At 38.9% G+C, this 19,601-nt stretch overlaps 2 protein-coding genes across 3 annotated transcripts in view; one reads left to right on the top strand and one right to left on the bottom strand.

The window, feature by feature from the left end:
• The window catches only part of LOC123478198 (uncharacterized), a 170,845-nt gene extending 163,603 nt beyond the window's left edge, over positions 1–7,242 (bottom strand). The window contains exon 1 of the mRNA XM_053921585.1: positions 7,152–7,242. Coding sequence (XP_053777560.1) covers positions 7,152–7,154 — 3 coding nt within the window. The 5' untranslated portion in view covers positions 7,155–7,242. The remainder of the gene's footprint in view (positions 1–7,151) is intronic.
• A 159-nt stretch (positions 7,243–7,401) lies between these two features.
• Positions 7,402–19,601, top strand: part of ARID2 (AT-rich interaction domain 2) — a 159,342-nt gene continuing 147,142 nt past the window's right edge. For both annotated transcript variants that reach the window (XM_024575616.3, XM_045184298.2), the window contains exons 1-3: positions 7,402–7,740; positions 7,854–7,947; positions 9,029–9,126. In XM_024575616.3, coding sequence (XP_024431384.1) covers positions 7,649–7,740; positions 7,854–7,947; positions 9,029–9,126 — 284 coding nt within the window. In that variant the 5' untranslated portion in view covers positions 7,402–7,648. The remainder of the gene's footprint in view (positions 7,741–7,853; positions 7,948–9,028; positions 9,127–19,601) is intronic.

Raw genomic sequence — 19,601 nt, 5'->3', positions numbered from 1 at the left:
CTTTCCTTCAAACAATGCACAGAATTGTGGGTTTTAAATAACAATAATTATGCACATAGTAATCTACATATGAAAAAAGGGCACAGAAATAATTAATGTATTAATAATATCCATTGATCAATTTGGAATATTCACAGTTTAGGAATGAAGTAGTTAGCATTTTTTTTAAAAAGGCTATGCTGAACTGCAATCTGATGTAATATCCTTTAAATTCCAAATATCATACATTGGGCCCACAAATAAGCTACAGGAACCTGCTGTGGGATAAAGTAGCCCTGCTGATAGATCTCTATAAAAGTAAGGTCTGAGTCAGTTCCTAGGTACATTCCACAGAAGCTGCAGCAAAGTGCAGCAGAGCAAGTGAGCACAAGAAGAACAGGAAGACGGCAGTGTGTCCTCAACACACCATTGGAAACATTCTGATCAGTGTCATCCATGAACACAAAGTACACACAACTATGCACACAAGGGTAATGAATTCATGTAAATCCCTAGGCATTCCCCAGTAGTTGATGGCTTATATTTGAGGCTTATTTTTAATAAACTTAATCCTTTATCTGTACATTTTCAATAAAGGACAAATTGAAAGTTAAATGCAATTAAACTTTCTTTAAAAATCTATTGTAGTTCTTCTTTAGAAAAAGAAATAGATTTTTGCTTGTTTGCTGTAATTCTTAAAATTTGATGAACTAAAATGGTATTCCTTAACTAAAGCTTCAAGCCCAGAGGCCAACAACACACAACATAAAAAGCAACACCTCAGGCAATCCTCAAAACTTGTCATTAGCAAACAGAGCTTTTAAGTTTTGGGGCATCACAGCGTCCTTTAAGATGCCATGGCTGCTGAGACATTCTCCCTAGAAAAATGCAATAAATACATCTTGTTTTACAGGGTTTGTGAACTACTTGAACACCATACAAGAACACAAGTTGACTTATTTAGCTGGGAATATACTTTCAAAAGTCTCTTTAGAAATTGATACTGAGAACAAGGATAAGTGAGGAAGGAGACTATCTGTGGTGGACACAAACCCACTCAGGATCGTGTAGTCTTGGTATTACTACTATTTATGGTGGCCCCAACTTTAATGGAGCAGAAAAGCAATTGAGGTTAGCAAACTGGCTGTATACAGGATAAATTTAGTTCAGTGGAAAGAGAGCAAATTCCTGCATAACCTAAAGAGATGGAAACTTCTTTTCTACTTACAGAGGAACAGAAGGATATCATTTAACTCATTTAACCAAATTAGCCCTGAGGAAATCTGTCTTTAAATGCAGTTAAAAGTAATAGACATTTGAATAGGACCTAAGCTCATATTTATCTAGACTATAAATAATCGCTAATGGCTAACTGCTACTAATATTAGTATTGCTAAAAAGTGGAAAATTTGGTTATAAAAATGTAGCACATTACTCTAAAATTTTTTCCCCTTTGTTTAAAATACCTGGAAGCCCTGTATTTAACTACAAAATGTTCAGTGAGTTATTTTGTACTCTTAAAGAACTGTTTATAAGTGTTTCTCATGTATATTACGACACAAAGATTATTCTAGATTGCTTTTAATTCACTTCTACATACTACAAATTATGTTAAAGAACTACGGAACATTTCAAAAAATGGTTGCCACGGAACCAATAGTTAGAACTGCCCTTAAAGTATAATAATAAGCTTCAACAACTTACACTGGTCCTGGTGACTTTCAATTTTGATACTACATATGAATAGTTTGTGGTATGTTTTTAGAGAAAAACAAAAGCTAAATAACTATTAAATCAATACTACTCTGACTCTTGTACATTATGAAGTTTTATGAAACCTAATTATTACATAGTTTTGCATTTCAGCTTAATTCCTATTTTGTTCCGCCAACAAGACTGACAACTCCTAGAGCTTTACAGCTATTCAAGAATTACTTCTGCATTAAATACAGAATTAGTGCGTCTTTGGGGCTTACGTTCATAAATTAATAGCAAAATGCAATGTCGGAAGAGTCAATGTACCAAAAACTTGAAACAGAAGATCAAAATTCATGAAGACAATTCCTTTTTGTTTGCTCAGTAGTATATTTTTTTACATTCACTGAACATCCCCTTGTCTTCCACATATTTAAAAAGTTAATTATTATAATCAGGTTTTTTTGTGGATCTGAGTTTTCAAACAATGTGACTTAAATGTTATTAATACTTTTACAGGACTTTGAATAACACTAATATTGATCCTAACATTAACATAACAGGTTTGCACATAATTTTGTCTCCAAACAAAATTTTGAATTTGTTAAAAATCCTGCTTATGTATTAAAAATTAAGAATCCTATAGTCTGAATATTTTATTATAATCTTTCAAAGCTAGCAGTTAAAAAATCTAGTAATGGAGTAAAATTTCCTTGAGGGCCAACTCAATTTCTCCTCTCACTTTTTTGCCCAAGGTAGGCATTCAATAAATACAGAGGTTGGAAAAAGTAATTTTACAGATGTAATACAAATAAATTAATAATAAAAGATAAACGTTTCCCTGGTTTAGTATTTAGGCTTTCCTAGTTTTCAGTTATTAAATGCTGTAAACAAAGTATTAAACTACTATAAACTGTGATGATACTATAATGAGCACCTTTAGTTTGGGGCCTACTTTTCAGTGATCAAAAGATGAAATAAATAAAAGTGTACAAATGTAGCATCTTGAACCCATAACAATTTAAAACATTCATCATTATACAAGTGACCTCAACAATTGATGAGACTAACTCCCAGTCAAAAGCCCCTTTGGGAATGATGCTCCAAAGAATATTATAATTGGCTAAAATTTAATTTTTTAGATATTAAGCCTTATTAAAAATCTTTAGTGGTAAATTATCCCTTTCTAAAAAATAAATTGCACTGGATTTATATACAAAGCATAACCTCTAATATCTACTGAAAAGAAAAAAAAAAACCAAAAAAGCTTATCAGACGTTTTAGGGATCAATCAGAAAGTTAGCCTACATAAAAAAAATGACAGCAGTAAAGACGTAAGAGCAGCAAGTGGTGAAAGTGTTCTTACCTTTCTTCTTAAAATTCTTTAAAGAAATACAAATTTAAGTTCAATAGTCTTGTTCAATCAATTCTTTTAAACTTTAGATTAATCCAAAATCCAAAAATTCCTCCAATGAATTGACTTACTAGTTCTTCAATTAAGTTTTTTCAGCTGTTGTAATCATATCCCTGACATGACTGATTTGAAATTTGGTATAGTTTTCTTTAAGTTTACTTGAATGAAGGAATTTTAAGCATCACAATTTCTTGGTTAAATAATATTAAAACTGATCAGGATCAGGGATTCATATAAAATAACAGAAACTTCTAATTATGGAGTTCAGGGTTTGCAGTTACTATTAAAAGAGTTTTGCATTTTTCACATCAAAAGCCTTTATCAACATTTCTCATCAAAACAGTAAACTACACAAAGTGAGTTTGAGCAATTTTCACCGTTACTGGTAATTTTTTATAGAAATATTTTCCACTTGTGCTTGAAAATCACGAAAAACATTTTATTTATATCTTATCAAATTAGTTAGAGAATATCTATTGCACAACTGTGGGGCATCTCAGACATTTCTTTTCCAGGATCCACTTGCTCTATGCTGCCCACTACAGGAAATGCAATATGGCACAAAAAATTTTAATACTCTGCACTAGGGTTACGTTTTAGAGCAATTCCATAAAAATATTCTCTGGGTACTTGGGTGCTAAGATAAGGTATTCTTGCAAGAGATACAGACCGATTAGTGGTAACCAAATTTATTAAATATAAAGAACATCAGTAGGAACAGACATGACCAGAAACTGTATCTTGGTAACCCACACACCAGGAGCAGCAACCAGGGTGTGGCAGAGGATGGGACATGGAACTCAGTGATTGAGGCGCAGTCTGCAGAAAGATACAGTTCTGCATTGGAGAGGAAATATGAGGGTCGAAATCGACACAGAAAAAACACCTAAAAAAAAAAAGTCATATACAGATACAAATGATTGCTTTAACTGGAAAAAAATCTTATTAGTGTAACTCATATTTAAGTTTCATCAGATGAATTTCCTTTTTCCTTAAGCCATTTCTTTCCTCTTACAGGCGAATGCCATTCATATTCAGCTTACTGTCTTACATTTTTCTAGGCGTGGGGAAGTTGAAACATGTAGTAATCTAGTGGTTTTTTTTTTCTTTGACTAGGGTATATCCAAAGTGTTATGAATTTAAATTCTATCCATCAGGCATACTTTAGGAATCCATTTTTGAACATGGAAGGTTCTTGTGCAGAAAATTTTTTTCCGAGTCAATTCTCCAGTTACATATCACATCTTAAATTTTTAAGAAAGGCATGAAAACGTTAGTACCACACTTCAGGTCTTTAGCCTTGGTACCGAGAAGGAAAACAGACGTGTGTATACACACAATCACACTAACAGCAGTCAGTGGGTTAAAAGCGGCAACCTCCGCTTGAAAAATGAAAAGATAAAATGTCATCCCTCCATTCTACCCTTCGAATGAGAAATAAATCAGGTATACCCACAGCAGAGTGGGATACTAGAAAAGATGTTTTAACGTCTAACCTGAGACATTAACACACAATCCCAAGTCCCGACTCGGACGACCGAAATTCCAGTGTACGAGCCGTCGTTCCCACTTCTGCCCCAACACCACCATCCACGGCCCGGGTCCGCGCTGCGCCCGCCCGGCACGCTGCGGCTGCCGGCTCCGCGGGCCGCCGGCTCCGGGCAGCACGGCTTCCCGGCTCCCGGCCGGCCGCCAAGTTTCCGGAGCAGGGCCCTCGGGGCTCCCAAAGCCTAGGACTCAGGCCAGGGTACCGACAGGGCCGTGAACTCTGGCATTTAAAAACTACCTAAAAGTCTCGCTGCACAAGTGACGCGGTGGAGAACGCCGGTTGCGCTCCGTGTGGCCCGGTCTTCTCCCCTCGGAAAGGGCCGGGCGGCCCAGGCGAGCCTCCGCGGCCTCGCGCTCAGCTCCCGGGAGCGTGGAAGAGCAACCAAAGCCACCGAGACGCCGCGACAAGTCCCGGGAGAAGTCAGCCGCAGCCTTCCCTTCTTCCCTAGTCACAATTACCCTGGAGGCTTCTGGCGTTACCTTCGAGAAAATGGAAAAAAAGAGCGGGGAGATGGTGCTGGAAGTCGCTGACATTTTCCGTTGAATGAGATCTCCTCGACTCCATCCCTTAAACAGGCTTTTCAAACTCAGATGCATCCTCAGCGGTTTTCCATGTTGACAGATCTCTCGCCTCCCACAAAATGGGGCCGAGGAGGCGGCCGCTGTCTCCTCTATGGGCGCCGCCATTTTGTGAGGCGGCGGCGGAGCGGCTGCAGAAGCCCGGGGTGTGTGTAATGGTTGAATAGAATGACCCCCTCTAGGGAATCCCCGGCGCTGACAGTTACGTAAGGGGCCGTGCTCAAGTGCGGCGTTTAGGGAATCCGCACAGCCAGGCCACGCAGCTCTGCGGCCCACATCACCACCACCCCTAGGAGGACCGGTTGGGGCAGGGACTGGCGACCCGGTCTCCCCTCTACCCCGCCCCCCCTCGCCTCCGGCAAGGGCCGCCGTCTCCACTCCCCCGGCTGGGTCTCCGCCCCTCACTGCGCCCTGAGTGCCAAGACGTTCGCTGGCCTTTGAGTGTCAGGAACCTCCTAGCCACAGCCTTACTCTGACCCCACTTAAGAGACAAACTTTACTTGGGAAATAAATTCGTTTCCTAGAGTGAGCACCGGAAGCATGCTGGACTATGTTACATAATTTCTTTCACCACCAAATAATGTTTCCATTGGAACCACTACCTGAAATAATACATCCAGACATTTACTAGCCTGTGACCTTGGGTTAGTCAGTGACTTTGCCCGTAATGGTCATCACTAAAATGGGAATAATAATATGCTTCACGTATTGTGAAGCTTAATTAACATTTGTAGCTAAGGGCCAACACCAACACCCCTTGTAAGTGCAAACTTAGTATTTGTTGAGATGTTGGGTCTCCCATTTCAGCAGGCTCTTTTTAATCTTCAAAAATATTTAAAAGGGCATCGCATTTAGGACAGTTGAGAGAAAACAAGGAAAAACAAAGTTTTACGCAGTATTTTAAGCGCATTTACTTTTAAGATACCTTAATATAAAAACATAAACGCTAATTATCGTCAAAGTTCAAAAGATTGCTTCCCAAACACTTTAATTACCGTTTGCATAAATCAGTATAGCATAATCTAGTTTGATACGTGGAACCGACCAAAGGCAAGATGAATTAAGACCATTACTTTATTTCCACAGAACTAGGACAGTTCACACTGTATGTAATTTATAGTTTGCGAAAGTTAGTTTGTGGATAATTCGTGGAAAATGTACTAACCAGAACCCCAAAATACTAGCGCAAGGCTCAGAAAAACCGATTCCTTTAGATCTTTAAAAAAAAAAAAAAGGTAACATATTGACTTTATTCCAATCTGTGAATGATGCGTAGCGTGAGCAGCTGCCCCTGTGAGGTTCGTTTTCCTTCCGAGCGCCACACCGGTTCCGTCGGGCGGGCAGGGGACTCCCAGGCAGCCCTCCCAACAGCCGGGCCAGGGACGCCAACATCGCCTCCACCCCTAACCCTGAAACAACCGGTAGTGGCCGTTTCCCCCTGCTGCCCCCCTTTCCGCCGGCTTTGTGTGCGTGTGAAATGTGCGGCACATTGCAGATGAACCCTAAACCCGGCGAGCCGAGTCTATTGTTCCCCGCGAGGAGCTGCCGGGGCGGTATGGAGCCAGGCGCAGTGCCGCGGCCGGCCCTCGGGGGTCGCTGTGCGGCGCTAGCTGCCCGGCCGTGGCGGCGGCGCCGGCGGCAGCAGAGAAGGAGGCTGACGGAGAGGGAAGCGGGCGGGCAGCGCGCGGCGGCTCGGCTGCCGCGGGTGCCTGCTGCTCCGGACGCCCCGGCCGCGGCGGCCGAGGCCGCGCATGAATGTGTGCAAGGGCCCCGCGAAGCTGCGGCCGGAAAACACGCTGTCGCCCCGCTTTCCACAAACCACCACACAGACCTCCCCCTCCCCACCCCCAGCCCCGCCTGCCCCAGCCCCGCCGCCGCCGCCGCCGCCGCCGCGGCCGCCGAAACTCCCGGGCCTCCAGCCTCCCCGACCCCTCACCATCGGCTCGCCTGGCCCCTCGCTCGCTCGCGCGCCCACGGCAGCAGCACCATGTTGAATCGCGTCTCCAGGCTGAGCCGCCGGAGCCGGCGTCGCTGAGAGGCGGGCGAGAGCCGGGCCGCGGGGAGGGAGGGAAGGAAGGGGTGGGGGCCGCGCTCGCCCCGCGGCTTCGCGCGGATCCGGCAGTCGCCTGCCCCTCTAGTTTCGCTCCGATTTCTTTAAACTTTTTTAGAAATTCCCCTCCCTCCTTCCCTCCTCTCCCCCAGGCCTCCCGCTCCCTCCTTCCCCTCCTCCTCCTCCTCCTCCTCCCCCTCCCTCCCTCCCTCCCTGCGCCGCCGCCGCCGCCGCCGCCGCCGCCGCCACCGCCGGCCCATGACTGAGCCCCGCCGCCGCCGGCCGAGGAATGGGCTCCGGGCTCTGGTAGGAAGCGCAGGGAGCGGGGGGCGCTTTTAAAACACCGATCTGGGTTTTTTTTTAAAACCTCCTTTGAAAAAATAATGGCAAACTCGACGGGGAAGGCGCCTCCGGATGAGCGGAGAAAGGGACTCGCTTTCCTGGACGAGCTGCGGCAGTTCCACCACAGCAGAGGGTGAGAGCAGAACCGGGGGGGCAGCGCCGGGCGAGCCGGGGCGAACGGGGCTCTCCCGCCCGGGCCGGCTCGGGGTCCCGGCTGACAAGTGCCGGGCTTTCTCTCTCCCGCAGGTCGCCTTTTAAAAAAATCCCTGCGGTGGGTGGGAAGGAGCTGGATCTTCACGGTCTCTACACCAGAGTCACTACTTTAGGCGGATTCGCGAAGGTGAGTGGAAGTTTTAATTTGTATTTCCCTCTCGCTGGCCTCCTCCAAAAAGTCTCCTTTGACCCCGGAGTGGGCGCTCGGGGCCGGGGGGGTGGCCCGCGGGGGCAAAAGGCGTTCTTTTCGCTCGCAGCCGGTGGCACGGAGGCGGACGGCGGCGGGGCTGTTTTTGGCCTGGTGGCTCGCGTGCGCGCGGCGGGCGCGGGGCTCGGGCGGGCGGGCGGCCCGGCGCCGGCTCGCGCCCTGCCCGCCGCCCGGCCGCCCCGGCGGGGTCTGAGCGCCGCGGCGGGGAGTGCGGGCGTGCGGGGCGCCCGCCGAAGCCCCGCGCCCGCCCCGTGCCCGCGCCCGCCCGCTCGCTCGCGACTCAGCTCTGCCGCCGCTGCCGCTCTAGCACAGGCGGAGACACAGAGACACACAGACTCTGAGAGCAGTTTTCGTGCAACTCAAAATTAGCGCGGGCAGGTTTAACATCGATAATCGGCTGCGAAATGATCCCGGCAGCCGGGGGCACAGCCTCGGCCCCGTCGCCCTCGGTTTATACAGCTAACAAAAGAAACCAGGACCTGTCTCCAAATAGCCATCTTAGGCTTCAAGGCTAGGCAGAAGCTGTAGGCCTCAAAGAAGGGCCTATGGAGATGGATAGATCTGGGAGAGGGATCGGAATCGGCCCCGGCCCCGGCCCCCCCAGAACCTGCGGACGTCGCTGTCCGGAACAGTATTGATCCTTTTGAACTTTTTTTTTTTTTTTTAAAGTGTAAACGGACCGCGTTGAGATTTAAAAGGGGGCGACAGAGGGACTTGCGATTGGTTATTGTCCGGGCTTCAAAAACAAAACAAACCCACCAGACCCCCCCCCTCCTGCCCGCCCCCCCAAACAAAACAAATGCTATTAAATACGGGGCTCTCGGGTGAAAACACAGTGATTAAAGCAGCCCTTGCTTAGTAACTCTTACGGATCGATCAGAAACACTCACTGATGCCTGGGTATCTACAGATCTCTGTAGAATGGGTATTTATTTCATAGTTAGGTTAGAGTTTTCTTGGATTGTGCATTTTCAGAAAAGCGTGGCTGTGTTTTTAACAGGTTTCGGAGAAGAATCAGTGGGGAGAAATTGTTGAAGAGTTCAACTTTCCCAGAAGTTGTTCTAACGCTGCCTTTGCTTTAAAACAGTATTACTTGCGGTGAGTAGTAGTGACTCTTGCACAGTATTTGGAAATAAGAGACTTGTGGGGATGTTCGTTTTTACCAAACACACACACACACACACACAAAACAAACCTTGCACACCAAACAGTTTTATAAACTTCTGTTAATTTCAGTTTGGGAAACATTAAATATCAATAAAGCGAGGTTGTAGGATGATGAAAATTTTCCTCACCTATTTTAAGATTGTGTACGTTTTTTATACAGAATCATTACAGGTGACACTCCCCCCCATCTTGGTAAACATTCATTTGTGACATTGTTATTGATTGCTTGATATTCAAAAGGGCAGAAAGGTGATGCTTAGTAGAAGAGTTAAGATAGTTAATGAAACCTTGTATCTCTTTGGAAAAATTTTCTTTGTTTTAGAAACTTCTTTGCCTTTTTAAGATTTTTATAAAATGAAACCTCTTGTGTGGAACTGTGTGTCACTGAGTAGTTTTTCAGTAGAATATTTCTACATAGTATAACATGTTGGTGCTGTAGGTGACCAGAATTATTTTCAGAATAATTTTTTTTGAAATTTCAAGTCACTTAAAATAATTCAAAAGGATTATTACATATTTAGGAGAATTTAGGGATACTATGAAAGAAAATACTATGATTTGGATTTCTGTGTATCACAAGATAAATTTCTTACTCAGTTGGTATGTAGTAAGTTTAGATGATATATTTTGTGATTCAAGTTTATTTTTGTCTCCCAATTTTCCTTCCCTAGGAATGTTTTTATATTGTACTTTGTTACGAGGTCATCTTTTATTTTTAATGTTTACTTACCCATAGAGGGTACTTAGTTGGTGGTGGTTATTTAAAACTAAATACTGCTCTTTATACTTATTACTTTTTAATAATGATATTATATGATGGACTTTTTAAAATAATGCGGCTTCTGCATAATGTGAGTTTGGCATTTATCACTGCTCCAGATGTAATAATATCCCAGTGTGGATATTCTGTGTTATGTTCAACATTCTGAAATAGGAATGTAGTAATTGCGTAGGTGTCCTTTCTATTGGCTATCATAGATTGACTTCAGGCTTGAAGCTGAAGAGTTCACAAAACTTTGTGGGTAGTTACTGAGCTACAAAGAAGTGTAGAAAATACTAAATATGGTTGGTTATCTATTGTGTGTGTGTGTGTGATGGCATGTGTGTTAAGAGTACATTTTTAAATAAAGGACTAAAACAAATAGCAAAGTAAAACAAAACCTCCAAACATGGATTTAGTAATGTGGTAAGAAGTAGATATTTTTATATTTATAGTTATATGTACTTGTTCATTTACATTTATAATATTGAAGGGAATACTGTTAATGCATGTCTTTGTTTTCAGTTTGAGCATTTGGGTTTTAGACTGTTTAAAATACACATTTAAAGTTATGCCTGATACTTACTGCATTCATTGATTCATTCATTGATTAAAATTTAATATTCATAAGTACTATATGATATATATGGTTCATGAAATGGATGTGTATTTTTCTGAGGAATTTACATTCATCCTAACAGGGTTTTACTATAATCATAAATGGCTAGACTTCCAGTTTTTTATAAGTTACATAAAAACTGTTTTTCCAGTTTTGATTTCTATCTGGAGATCATATCATCTGCTGATTATACTTATAGGTACTGTTTTTAATGTATAGCTTAAAGGTTGTTTGCAACTTTTTACGTTGTTCTCAGGTCAGTTTGAGCTTTAATCTCTTATTAGAAGCTGCTTTTTCATCTATGTCTTTAACTAAATTTGTTTTTCCTCCATATGTCACTCTCTAGGTTTGTTTTTGTAGAGTTGTAGCTAGGCTACTAGGGAAAAAAGTTGAGCATTTGTTTTGGAAAATAAAACCATGTGAAGATTTGTATGCCTTCTAAAGAAATACAAAATAAATATGCTGGTCAAAAGTTAGGTACTACCAAACTTGAAAGATTTTTTTTTATCATAGTGGTATAATATTGCACAGTTAGAATACATGTATTATGCTGGGTTTTACACCTTCCTCTGAAAAAAATCTTAACTGGCAGACAGGATGCCAAGCTTTCACAGTGATTCTGTTACTTAACTATAAGAATGCCTCTTCACAGTGAGAAATAGTAATAGCAACTTACAAGTGACTTTGTAAGTTGCCTCTGTCATGTATCAAATTGAGTATCATGGTTCTGTTGACCAGATACTGTGTTTTATAAATCATTAGGTGGGATAATTTCTTTAATATGAACAGCTTTTTCATTTGACCTATTGTAAGACCATCCTTACATGTAGTAGTTCTCATTTACTCTGCAAGTTTAATATTTGCTGACATTGCTTTGTAATTTTATTATTAATTGCATAATGGCTGTTAGCCTAGTATTTTCTCCTATATCTTCATGATATTACAGACATTTAACAACTAGGAGCAAACGAGTATGCTGGAGCAAACGTGTATAATATTCTAACATTTTTATGTTCGTTTTGATACAAACATAGATAGTTATTAAATATAGAGACCCGAGTTTAGTGGTCTGCCAAAATTTAGCTTGATTGTATCAAACATACATTTGTTCAGTTGTAGATTGTCTACAGAGATTTCTCAAAGTCTAAAATTGAAAATGCAATTCATTGTTTCAACATTGGCATTTAATTTTTTTGAATGTAGGTGCTTACTGATGATATGTAAAAGTACTCTATGTAAAAATTGGGTATTAATCATCTATGATGTCTACATATTTTGTTTGCACTTAGTTCCTTTCTTGGCATGTGTACTTCAATATATTCCTCAAATGCTTATTATTAGATTACCCCTAAAGTATAAAAGGATGAGGTATTTTTACACATTTTATAAATGGAGAAATTAAAGTGCAAAAAAAATTGATATTGCATTAGGGACATTCATTAATGAGAGGGAAAAGTTGTGCTCCTGACATGTGCTTAGTAATGTTTAATCTGTATTATGATTCAGATTGTTAGTCACAAGTGATTTTAAGAAATTAAAATATAATTGGAAATTATATGTGGTTAAATTTATGCCTGAGTATATCTATACCCAGTGTGTTCTTTATTTACCCTGTGAACTTTTTGTTGTTGTTCTGTTTTGGTGCTAAGGTTGGGGGGAGAATTATTACTCTTATTTCCATTAAGAATTTGAAGCTTTGGTATGAAGATTTAGGTAAATATTTCAAATACTTACTTGAAGAATTTTGTTTACTGATTCTCATAGTACAACTATAGTCAAAGTTAACTTGATGTATTCATCATAAAACTTGATCTTTCGGAAAGGAAGTGAAATATCTTAGACATTAACAATGTATTGTACAAAATTATATGTTACTGGTTTTCTTATAATATTAAATGATCTTTTTTACACTTACCTGTAGAATAGTCAGAAACTTAATTGTGGAGTTCCACCCACCATAGTGAGTTTTCAATTGCATTATGAATTTCTTTTATTTTTCCCTTGGTGGATAAAGCCCTCCATAAATTATACCAATAGAGTTTATGTTTATCAGTTAAATAGAATCGATGCCCTCATGTGTTCTGTAGTTAGAGTCCACCATGTAGATCATTTCATTTAAGAGAAAGCCTATTATGAGTGATGAGGTTAAATGAAAGAATGTTTCAAAATTGTAATAAATATGCAAATAAAGTAATACATTGAGTTTGTGAATTGATAAACAGAGATTGCTCACTTTATTCAAGGAAGGAACATAAAAGTAATATGGAGACTGGAAGAACAACTGTATCTAAATAAATTATTCATATATACTGGTACATTTTAAATTTAATTTTAAGCTACATCCTTTCATTTTGAACAAACCTGATTTTGAGATCTTCTGATATTCTATTACATATTAGAGGGCATACAGATTTGTTAAAAGGAAGAGTAGAAAATGGAGAAAGTTGCGAAAGACTGATCAGAACTCAGCTAGGTTACTGCTGTATCTTACAAACCATATTTTAAGCAGCTTAAATTTCCCCAAAGTAGAAATAAATCTTAACTCTTTCCAAGATAGATAGTTTACTGAAGATAAAAATTTCACTGAGGCTTCAAACTAAAAACTCTTTAACTCTCAAAAATGTTTGTATGTTTTTTTGCATTTATGTTTTCTGCCTCAGATGTTAACTAAAAATGTCCACTTCTAAATATGAGTACTCTTATAATCCCACCTCTACTCTGTTGTGGATTCAGTATTTTTATAGTTGGTGTGGTGTGTGAAATCCACTATAACTTTAATAGAAAAGTCTTATCTCTTCTGTGAATCTTTTATGTTTCCAAACTGAATAATATTGGAAGTTGGAAAGGGAGGAAAAAACAAATATTTTAATTCATTGGAGTTTAGTTACATTAGTCAGCAAGCAAGTACTCAATACATACTTTTAGGTAAACTATTTAGAGAATTTATTATTTGGTGAAGGCTGCTTTTGGGGCATTTTCCAGTGGTATAGACCCTATTAAAGTTTATTGGTAGAAATGGGGCTTGTGAGAATTAGAACTTAGAGAGACATATGGGGCAGGGTTGGGGCAACTCTCTGCTTCTTTGATCTGCCACCACCATCATCACCACACTTGTTATTCAGGGTCAATTAGAGTAGAAAAATCACAATTTGTGTTGTATTAAGAACTCGTTTTCCTGACGTCAATATATGTTTCCTGAGGAAAAAGGCCAAATGAATTTAAGCAATAAAGCCAAACTTGGTTGCTATATTGCAGGACTTCTTACAGACCAGTTAGTGTACATTGTGGAACTGTAGACACTTTGGAGAAACACTAGTTATTACCCCCCCTCCCCCACTGTAAATGGTATTTCCAGCACCCACCACGCATCACAAGGGTGTGGTGTGAAAACTCATGTTTGAGGAGCACCTACTGAGTTCTGTGGAGCATAGTTTGGGAAATCTAACAAATTTTTTTCTACTGTTTAAACTATAATGTGACAAAAACATGTGACCATGATAAAGATTTTTAAGTCTCAGGCAGTGGTTCATATGTTGGCATATTTACAGTTAGACAGTTTACAATTAATTTTATTTGATTGGCTAGCCTTCTTATTTGAACCAGCAGCCCCCAGAAGGCAAGTCTCTTAACTGCTCTTTATGTTCCTTGTTGTCTATCATTCTAACGGGAGGCTTCTTTTTTTAAGAGGGTGTTTACATTTAAAATTTTGTTTTTAAACTTGTCTAAACAAGCCTCTAAAGAATTGTAGCAGTCATTGATTACATTGTTTTAGAACATTGTATTTTGGAATAGTAATTAGTTTTGTTGAAATATAATGATCGTGATAGTCCTGCTAAAAATTTGTATTTACTTCAGTTCCACAACTTTAAAAACTGAGAAGTCACATCATGAATTTTGATACTAGGGAAAACTGTTTAGAAGTAGATATTGGTTCAAGGACCAAACTTAAACTTTAGTTAAAAATGGAAATGTTGGCCTGACTGGCATGGCCCTGTTGGTTTGGCATCATCCAGTCACTGGTTCGATTCCCCGTCCGGGCACATGCCTGGGTTGCGGGTTCCATCCAGTCTGGTCGAGGCACGTTCAAGAGGCATCTGATCAGTGTTTCTCTCTCACATCAGTATTTCTTTCCCTCTCTTTCTCCCTCCCTTCCCCTCTAAAAATAAGTAAAATCTTTAAAAAACAAAACAACAAAAAATTGAAATGTTAGGATTAAAGATTATCTTCAAATATTTTACAATTTAAAATTGTAAGCATTTTTATGAAAAGCAAAAGTATTGACTTTCGCAATGAAAATAAACGTAAATAACATGATTAGTTCAGTTATCCATGTAGTATAGAGCCAAGGAAGTAGGCAGAGTGATTCTCTCCATTCTGAAGTACACAAAAATGTGTATATGCTGATTGGTACTGGTATTGGTTACCTACTATAAAATTTATTAATGCATCCACTTAGTAAATAAAGCTTTTGAGGGACTTGAAATAAAGAGATAGTTTAGAATAAATTGTCACTTTCGGTACCATTCAGATTTTGAAATTCATTAAGCTTTCCAAGAATTATATTATTAAAATAGAGTCTAACATACATTTTCTGTTTCAAAACATAAAGGAATTTCTCTTGTGCTCGGATACTTTTTGCATATTCATTATATTGTAAATTGGAAATTAACACCTTTCTACAAGATGTATACCTTGTTGACAAAGTACATTTCAATAACCTATTGCTGGAACTGAAATCTCTTGGTGATACTAGAAATAGCTTCCACATTCTGAATTGTTGGCTAAAAACGATAGGTCCATAGTTCTAATAGTATCTAAGTCAGTCTTTGCAGGGTCTTCCCCATCTTACTGCAAGAGAATTCTATAGTGGGGCTGAAACTGTTCTTTTGGCTGTTTTATCTCACTAGTTCTTAATAATTCCTTTTCTTTTTCCCATCATGCCATTGATTTGTTGAAGTAATGGGGTCGTCTGTCCTTTAGAATGTCCCAGATTCTGGATTTATTTGATCCCTTCCTTCTAGTGTCAGTAAACCTGTTCCTTTATCCCCTGTATTTATTTCCTGAAAACTGATAGTTAGATCTAAAGGTTGATAACATTTAAGTTCAATATTTTGGGCATACCTAATAGGTAGTGCTGTTGTATTCTTCAGATCATGAGGCCTATGATGTTTATTTGTCCTGCTTTAGTGGTGCAAAGATTGATTGATCAGTGATTTTAGATACAAATAGTGTGAAACTCTGTATTTTTAAAAAGTATGCCACAGGTGATGCTTAAATATGCTGAAGTTTGAGAATAGCTTATCTAAGTATTGTAATGAAACCAATTTAGTTGCTGAGATACCTGGTTTAACTTGGCATCAACATGTTAGCCAGGGCTACATCCAGAACAAAACCTCTAGGTGACATCTGGTATAGTGCACCTGCTCGAGTGGTACCTGTCATGTCTAAGCAGAGCCTAGACACACCCTGTACTTTGTCTCTGGGCTCTAGAGACGATAACCAGGGCTCCACTTCAGTTAAGGGGGAAAAACGGTAAATGAAACTACTAATTCGAACTTACCTTAGCGGTATTTGTATTGTTGGGATTTTTAAAAAGTTAAGTAAAATAAGTTTCCCTTAGTATTTTGGTTATTTTTTCTATGTAGTATTTTATAATGTTTTCCACAAGTGGGATACCATTTGCTTTATTCAATTTACTGAATACTTTTTTCTCTTTGTGAGGATTTTGTAGATCTGTCCTAGTACTGCTTTGGGGAGTTAACTTATATTTATAAACACTTATAAAAATAACAATACTATCTATAGCCTGTTTTGTTTTATGTACTTCATCTTTATTTTTAAAACATTTTCATATGTGAGATTTTATTTTTATCATTTTAAATTTCATAAATAATTGCTGTTACTTAATCTTAGACAAATAACTTAGAAAAAAAATTCTTTACTCAAACTTCTGAAGCATACAAGTTACTTCTTTTTTTTAAATTTTTTTAGAAGATTTTATTTATTCATTTTTAGAGAGGGGAAAGGAGGGAAAGAGGGAGAGAAACATCAGTGTGTGGTTGCCTCTCATGCGCCCCCCACCAGGGACCTGGCCCACAACCCAGGCACATGCCCTGACTGAGAACCGAACCAGCCATCCCTCATTTTGCAGGCCAGCACCCAATCCACTGAGCCACACCAGCCAGGGCACAAGTTACTTCTTTTAAAGAAAGGTTGTAGGTGATATCCAATTCTCAATCTTAAGAGTCGGCCTTAATTACTAGTTCGGAAAGTATATGCTACATCTTTTAAAGCCACACTCTCCCCTTCACCTTCCCATTCCCTTCCCTGGTGATAGATTTGCTTTACATCTTATAGAGCATTGTTTTGTACATAATTCTCCATTATTGATAGTTGTTAAATATCTTTGGGTATTATATCATGTTCTAGGTATGTTTACATTTTGTTTCTATTAGTAAAAGATTTTTTTATTAACATATAATGGGGAAACTAAAATATTGCTTTTTTATGAAGCAGTATTCACATCAAGTCACATAGAATACATTGTTTGAATTTATATCTTATTGTGAAATATGTAAAGTACATAATTCTTATCTTTTTGAGTTTATACTATTTGGTGTTTAATGGTCAGTTGCTGTGTACACAAAAGTAGTATTTCTTATACAATCATGACGTACACATCTTTCATGGCTTTAGATGAAATTTTTTCCATTGATTTATTTAAAATAAGTAAAATGTTAATTTAAACATACATATGGTCAGTAGGAACATTCTTTTAAAACAGGACAAAGAAGAGGCTGTAAGTTAGGGCCCTATGCAGAAAATATATAACCTGTAGTTCTTTAGAGATGGGGCTGAATTTAAATTTGTCTGTAATAATGCCCAGGTTGATCACACTTTCCATAATGTTTTATAGATTAAGTGAGTTTTCAGTGTACTTGAGCTCAGATCAGACCACTTAGTGCTTTATAAACAGTAGTTAGTACCGTAGCAGGCTGTACCTCCAAGTGCACTCAGAAGTAATAGGTCAAGAGTGCTTAAGTGGTTTGGTATAATCTTTTTAGTTTACACCATTAAAAAGTCAAATTTCTGAATTTCTGAGTAGTGTTACCAGGTAGACCCATATTACAATGTATTAATTCAATATAGTCGTAAAAAATCTCTTTGAGAAAGAAATGGTGAACCTGTTTTTCTCATCATGTTTGCTTTTTTTAATCCTCACCCAAGGATACATTTATTGATTTTAGAGAGAGAGAAGAGGACCTGGGGGAGGGAGGGAGGCGGGGGAGAAAGAGAGAGATAGAGAAATTGATTGGTTGCCTCCGATTTGCACCCTGACTGAGGATCGAACCTGCAACCCAGGTATGTGCCCTGACAGGGAATCAAACCCAGCCAGGGCAGCCATTTTTTTAATTATTAACTTTTTTTTTTTTTTTTTTTTTTTTGGCTATCTGTATGTGGACTCTTGTTTACACTTCATTAATATCAACCAATTGTTATTTTGGGCACATTTGCTTTATATTGTTCTCTTTTTATGTGATGGGGTGTATGTATACACGTAAATACATTATTATTAGTGTTATTATTACTCTTTAATCCTTTGATATCATTTAGATTAATTTCCTTTACTCAGAAATATGTGTATATTACCTTAGAATAAAAACATTCTCTTATGTGACGTAGTAGTTATGAACTTCAGAAAACCTAACATGATTATAATTGTATTATCTAATATACAGAGCTTATTTAAATATTACCAGTTGTCTCAAAGATGTCTTTTTTAGCAATCATACCCACTTTCCCAATCCATGATTTTGTATTACATATCTTTAGTTCTTCAGCCTTTCATGATTCTACCATTTCTGAACAGTATAGGCTGACAACTGTATTATAAAATTTGGATTTGTAAGATACTTTTTCAGGATTAGATTTAGGTTCAGCATTTTTGGCAGGAAGTATGTGATGTCACTTTGTCCCATTACAGCTGATGTTGGCTTTGGTTACGGTGATGTCCTCCTGGTTTCTTCATTTTCTCTTTTTATAATTAATAAGTTACTTGTGGGGACATACTTTGAGATCATGTAAATATTTTACCATTAAACTTTTACCCAATAGTTTTAACATCCACTGATGATTCTTGCCTGAATCACTTATTATGAAGGATATACAATGCTTATTTCCTAACTCTATTATTCCTTCTATATTTATTACTTTGCAGTCTAAAAGGAAAGTACTTTCATTTTTATTTATTACATTTTTAATTTATACAATGTATTAAAATCCATTATGTTGTACATTTTGCATTATGTTATTAAATTTGGCCACTAGGATTTGTTTCAAGATGGCTTCTGTATCTTTTTAACATGTTCCCACTATTTTTGAACTCTTTTTGCTTTCTGACAAGATAAGCTCTTCCAGGATCAACTTGTGCTTTGCTTGTCCAGCTCTCTGGCATCCTCTTTTCTCCAAGGAGTCCTGATTCCTTTCAGTGTGGAGTGGTATATAGAAACCAAGATCTGGGTAGTAGGTTTGCTCATTGTTATTGGATTATCTTTTCTTTTCTTTTCTTTTTTTTCACTTATGCTGGCATTCTGGTATAGTTAACAACAGTGTTGGCATGAACCAGGCCCAGAATGCCAACCAGCGACTGGCTGCTGTTCTCCCAGCAGTGGAACACTTGCCTGGGTACAAGGCAACCTAGGCAGTTGCCTACAGCTGGGGGGATTATCTTTTCTTTCAGGTCCTTTGAAAGGACAGAGCTAGGAAGTTTGTTAATTTTCAGTGTAAATACACATATTTTGAAAATCATAAGGCTGTACTGATGTCACTAATTATTAGTGAACACAAGTTTCTTTTTGCCTTCTTTCATTCCATGTATTTCCCTTTGCCTACATTGAGAACCCTATTTCCCTATATATTTACTCATCTTGTTAGTTAGTTCTATAATACATAGAGAATACTTTAAGAATTGTTATACCCATACCACAACCAACAACAAACCTGCCAAGTAGAGTTAAAGATTTGTTT

Source organism: Desmodus rotundus, chromosome 3 (genome assembly GCF_022682495.2).
Source record: "Desmodus rotundus isolate HL8 chromosome 3, HLdesRot8A.1, whole genome shotgun sequence".
Taxonomy (NCBI): domain Eukaryota; kingdom Metazoa; phylum Chordata; class Mammalia; order Chiroptera; family Phyllostomidae; genus Desmodus; species Desmodus rotundus.
Note: the sequence above shows the minus strand (reverse complement) of the source record. Positions and strands in the feature narration are given on the sequence as shown.